We start from the raw sequence: 6,000 nt of genomic DNA, 5'->3' as shown, positions 1-6,000 counted from the left end.
ACTTCTATCTCACATCTTTTTATTATTTACTGTTATTCCTCTTCGCCAGTAATTCCGATTTTCCAGAAAAAGAAAAAATAAAATAAGACTCAATGCCAGTCACTTTTTTTTTTTTTTTTGTTTTTTTTTTTTGTTGGTTTTTCGAGACAGGGTTTCTCTGTGTAGCTTTGCGCCTTTCCTGGAACTCACTTGGTAGTCCAGGCTGGCCTTGAACTCACAGAGATCCGCCTGGCTCTGCCTCCCGAGTGCTGGGATTAAAGGCGTGCGCCACCACCGCCCGGCTAATGCCAGTCACTTTTAAAAGAGCGTATTTATTATTTCTCTGGTATAGACAAAGCATCCATTGTTTATTTGTCAGTTTGTGACCTTGTCACCACGCCTAGCTAGACAGAATAGGCTGGTGACAGCCACTTTGCTGTCACTAAACACAGTCTGAGCAAAGGGGGTGGGGGTGGGGAATGGGTGTTGGGAAGTGCCCTGAGATCTTTCAGAACAAAGAGTCACAAACACAAGTGTGACAATAAAATAAATTACAAAATTAAATAGTATTAAATTAAATTAAAATTCAAGTTAAGAGTCCCTGAGTGTGGCTACTTGGCAGCAAACAGCTTGCAGGAAATGGAGCTGTAGAGGTGGTGGGGATGTTCCCGAGGCTTAGGTCCTGGCTCCCCACAAGGCCCATGGAGGTTTCTGGGTTCCTCGCTGCCTCCAAGCCTCTCAGGCCTTCAGCTCCAGGTCAGTGATGTATTCTTGGACCCAGGTTTCATTGGGGTCAGCGCAGACCTGCCGGTTTCTCTTGGTTAGGAAACTGTGGAGAGAGATGAGGGTCAAGAACTGGAACATCCTGTGGGAGAGTCTGATGTCCTTCTCCATCCCACTTGTCCTCACAGTGATGCTCTGGACAGCTTTTCTCACTGGCCCCCTTTAGAGGATCCTGGGCTTCCCTTTGTATTTTTTTTTTCTTCCTGTGGCTGAGAAACCCTCCCTCACCCTGTTCCACACCCCACCATATCAGAGAAAGCAGGAGAACGGAACTTACATGACACCTGGCTCAGAGCACTGGCTGCTGGTCTCAAAATAGTCAGCGACAAATTTGCGGGGAATCTGCCGGCCATAGGAGAAGCAGCAGGAGACTGGGGTGTCAGCACCATCTGCAATGGAGGAGGTCAGAATGAGTTCAAGTCATCATCGAGCAGGAAAAGTCAGCCAACATAACTTCTTGACAGGGTGAGGAAGGTTAGGGCCCTGACAGCATTTGGGACCAGAAATCCCCTGTGTCTTCTGTGTCTCTCTCTCTCTCTCTCTCTCTCTCTCTCTCTCTCTCTCTCTCTCTCTCTCCCCTGTGGGCTTTTTCTTTCTCTGTGGGTTACCCCATGTTCCTTCCACAGCTTTCTCTGATACAAGAATTTAGCAAAAAGGACACCTGGGCATGGCTTAAGGCATCCCCGAGACAGAGCTCCTTAGGCATCCTAGGGCTGGCTGGTAAGCATATGCTACCAACTGCTCTCCCTCACTGTGACTCCAAGTCCTGGGTACCTACAAAAGGGTAGACATCCCCACCCCACAGAGAGGAAAATAAAAATCTTAAAGAGAAAGATCAATTTATTTTTCTCTTGTAGACCCTGAAGCCACAGAAAAAAACTGTTGTGGTCTGCCCAAGACCAGAGAGTGGGGGACACCCACTGAGGTGGTGTGGGCACCCGCTGAGGTGGTGTGGACTCACATGGTGCTGAGAAGACTTCACTCCAGAGAGCCATAGTGCAGAGGAGGACAGCAAGGGCAGCTGGAGGGACCTTCATGATGCAGAGCAGGTGATGGAGTGTGGGCTCGTCAGCAGAGACTGGTCCTCACTGCCACTTATGTCCTTCTGGTGTCGGAAGCCATGTACCCCTTCTCTTTATAGTTAGCCCTGGCAGATGGGGAAATGGAATCCGGGGGTGTGGAGGGAAATTTTTAATAACAGCAATGGTGTCGTGTTGAATATTGCACAACCCAGGGTCCCCAGTGACTACAGGGGCTCAGGATATCCAAGAATAGCATCACTGAGAGAGAGCCTCAGCTCTCAACTCGTGACCTATTCTTACTTCTTGTGAGGAAATAGTTTCTCTTATGAACGGGAGGAGCTTAGGACACTGTCAACCCAGGGCTATTCTTAACTGATCCCTTCTCATAAAAACCACTTTGTGAATGAGCACTCCAGCCCCGTTCCTTGCCATGGAACGGAAACTCTGTCATTTCTCAGCTTTTCTAACCACGCAGACGGAATAGCTGTAGATGGTGGCACAACAGCCCCTCCCCCCACCACCATGAGGGATGGAGTTAAAGCATTCCCAGCTAGAGCGATGGGGAACATGAGGCCACATTTCAGATATTTGTCCAACCATCAGTCACAGAGTGACTAGGTCACTGGGTTAAACAGTAGTTGTGGGTCATAATGATATTTCAGGTGAGGGTGTCAATATTCGAGGAGCCTAAAAATATTTATGCCCATTAATCTAGAAAAAGCCTTTCTAGGAAAGGTGTGGAAACAACACAAATATGAAGGTATCTTTAAACACAGAGACAGCTGGCCAGGTGTCATTATAACTCTGAACTAAGGAGACTGAACTTTCAGTATGAAAGATTTATAAATCAAATTACAGCGTGTTCATTGGATTGCTTATTTATGAAGCTCTTAAAATGAATAAAATGACATAAATACAGTCATAACATCAGTGCTAAAAATATCAAGAAAAATTGTACAACTTTTACAAAGCGAAGAATTCTAGAAATATACACAGATTTCCATGTCAAACCCATGCATTATACATAAGTAATGTGGAAATAAAAACCATTAGAAAGAAAAGTTTTAAAGAATTAGTAATACTTTGTGTGATTTTGAGATTTTCTTATTTTATTTAGTGAGATTATTACCTTCCAGGTCAGTTATATACCCATGAACTCATTTAAAGCATTTTTTAAAGTTTAAAGCATTTTTCAATATCATCAGTTTAAAAGTAAGCTGTTATCAAATGTTTTAATTTTAAATGCTTTTAATTTCAGTTTTTTGGAGGCAAGGTCTCACTAGGTAGTCAAAATTATGATCCTTCTGCCTCAGGCTCAAGAGTGCTAGGATGGCAAGCATGTGGCACCATGCCTGAAAGCAAGTGTGTGTGTGTGTGTGTGTGTGTGTGTGTGTGTGTGTGTGTGTGTGTGTGTAGTCTGCCTGTGTGTGAGTGTATGTGTATGTGCGTGCATAAGGGAGACCAAGATTAACGTCAGGAATTATAACACCATCAGTCTTCCATATTATTCCTTGAGGCAGGGTCTCTTAATCAAATCCAGAGCTCACTACTATGGCTGGTCTTGCTATCCAGCTTGCTCTGGGGATCCCCAATCTCTGCCTTCTAGGACTAGAATTATCAGGCAGGCTGTGGCAATGCAATATTATGATAAAAATGTCTCATACATTCTAAGAGACTAGAACTTTTACTGGAGTTCACACCCAGAGTTAACAATGTACCTTGAGATCACGTAAGACTTCAGACTGCTGTCCTACTGTGTACTCAGCCTGCTTGTTTAACCTGCCTTTAAGAGAACAATCTAACTATCAACATTATTTGCCTTGGATTTCCCATGTAATCAACATTTACATCCTAAGAGGATGCACAGCTTTAACATTAAATTATGTACTCTTCCATGTCCCCAATCCAGAACAATGCACGTATATCATTTGCTGAAAGCAGCAAATACAGAGGACGAAAGCAACCTTCTAAAACGATTACCCATTAGGCTGGGCAGTGGTGGCACGTGCCTTTAATCCCAGTACTCAGGAGGCAGAGGCAGGCAGATCTCTGTGAGTTCGAGGCCAGCCTGGGCTACAGAGTGAGTTCCAGGAAAGGCGCAAAGCTACACAGAGAAACCCTGTCTCAAAAAACAAAAAAACAAAAAAAAAAAGAAAGAAAAGAAAAGAAAAAAGAAAGAAAAAGAAAAATCACACTTCATCAAAATGCAGAGCTGTAGAGTCACACAGCTCCTGTACTCGGGGGTTATTGCAGCAGAGGGGCAGAAAGATGGTAAGGGCCAGAGGACTAAGAAGTCTGCAGTGAGATCCTAGAAATATCAGAGAAGCTACAATGAAGTCCCACCAACATGGCTGCCTGACCATGACCTGAACAAGGGCGACACCAATAGACAAGCCATTGGAAGGAGGAAAGCGTAGGAGGCCTCAACACTAGACAGAGAACTACAGGCAGCTAAGGAATGCTAAGAGAGGAGAAAGAGTCTTCCTCAGGGGAGAGCACACCAACTGGTTATCTAATACTAAATGATCAGCCCTGAAAACATGCATACAAGTGACACGTAGACTGGGCAGGTTATATTTATGTATTTAAGAACACACACACACACACACACACACACACACACACACACACACACACACACGTGAGGACAATTAAAGAAAAAGAGGTCATGAATTTGAGAGAGAGAGAGAGAGAGAGAGAGAGAGAGAGAGAGAGAGAGAGAGAGAGAGAGAAAGTGGAGTGTGTGGGGGAATAAAAGGAATGGGGAATTTATATAATTATATTATAATATCAAGAAATTTTAAAAAAAATCACACAAGATCTGAATGTACATGGATGGAGTAGGAAGGTGTGACTTTGTGGGTTCAGTGGAATGACAGACCATTTTGGGGGAGCAGGATGGTGAAACTAAATTGAGGTGGGCTGAACCAAGGAGGCTTCAAAAATCTCCCCCAGAAGAATTGGAGTTCGTAGATTAGATAGAAGAAAATGGTGAGGGCTTCAGGCATAAGTAAAACAAGAACACACCTTAGGAACTCTGTCCTTCCCAAGTGTTATAGAGTTACATTTGGTTTTCATTCTTCATTCTATTACCGTTATTATCACTATATTACATGTGTGTTTATGTGTAAGCCATGTGCCATGTGTCAAAGCATGTATGTGGAGGTCAGAGGACAGAATTCATTCATCATTTTCCTCATTTCAGGGAACTCAGATAGTCAAGCATAGGAGGCAAATGATGTCGCCTGCTAAGAAATCTTGCCAGCCCTCTAAGGCATTTTCTTTTCTTTTCTTTTTTTTTTAAAGATTTATTTATTATGTATACAGTGTTCTGCCTGCATGTATGCCTGCAGGCCAGAAGAGGGCACCAGATCTCATTATAGATAGTTGTGAGCCACCATTTGGTTGCTGGGAATTGAACTCAGGACCTCTAGAAGAACAGTCAGTGCTCTTAACCTCTGAGCCATCTCTCCAGCCCATCCTCTAAGGCATTTTGAAATGAGGTACATTTCACTACCTGTCCCCTGAAATGAAACACCACCAGAACAATAATATGATGTGCTGCTTATAGCATCAAAGGCTTCCTAAGATTGAACTTTCCTGATTCTAAGATTTCGTATTAGGAATTCTCATATCAGGAGGGGCTTGAGAGATGCCTCAGAAGTTAAGAGCATTGGATGGCCTTGCAAAGGACCTGAATTCAGTGTCCAGCACCCACATGACAGCTCACAATGACCTGTAACTGTAGTTACCAGGGATCCAATGCCCTCTTCTGACTTTCTCGGGCATAAGGCAGTCACATGGTGTATATACATACATGCAGGCAAAACACTCATATGCATACAATAAAAATTAATAAAGTTTAAAAAAGAATTCTCATCTAAGAGGGAATGGAAATAAATTACTAGTGACTAGAGGCTAAGTTTAGTGGTTTAAAATGTGCTTCACTCCTATGTCCTTAAACATTTCTTATTGTTACCATATAGCATTTTTTAACTTAATTTTTTTGAGAACATTAGTACTGTTGTTGGGAGCACAGATGTCCTGTGCTCACAGGCAAGCTCTGGGAAACCAGCAATGTTAAACACACAGGGTTATCTCTTCAATGGGAGAGATGTATAACCTGTTTTCCACCCAGAAGGCTGGGAATGGAGGTAGGTAGTTAATAGCTTGGTGATCTGTGCTTTCTGTAGGGCCATACCAAGGTCCCACAAGC

General features: G+C 43.4%; 1 protein-coding gene across 1 annotated transcript; it reads right to left on the bottom strand.

The window, feature by feature from the left end:
* Positions 1-604: 604 nt before the first annotated feature.
* On the bottom strand, positions 605-1,870 carry LOC128123392 (C-C motif chemokine 3). Its single transcript, XM_052759752.1, has 3 exons — positions 1,724-1,870; positions 1,040-1,151; positions 605-808 (listed from the first exon to the last, which is right to left on the bottom strand). Exons 1-3 carry the CDS (start codon positions 1,797-1,799, stop codon positions 718-720), a joined length of 279 nt encoding a protein of 92 aa, XP_052615712.1. The 5' UTR covers positions 1,800-1,870; the 3' UTR covers positions 605-717.
* Positions 1,871-6,000: the final 4,130 nt, after the last annotated feature.

The sequence above is a fragment of the Peromyscus californicus genome, unplaced genomic scaffold (genome assembly GCF_007827085.1).
Source record: "Peromyscus californicus insignis strain IS unplaced genomic scaffold, ASM782708v3 Scaffold_3__1_contigs__length_106647218, whole genome shotgun sequence".
NCBI classification, from domain to species: domain Eukaryota; kingdom Metazoa; phylum Chordata; class Mammalia; order Rodentia; family Cricetidae; genus Peromyscus; species Peromyscus californicus.
This window is presented reverse-complemented; position numbering and strand designations above follow the sequence as displayed.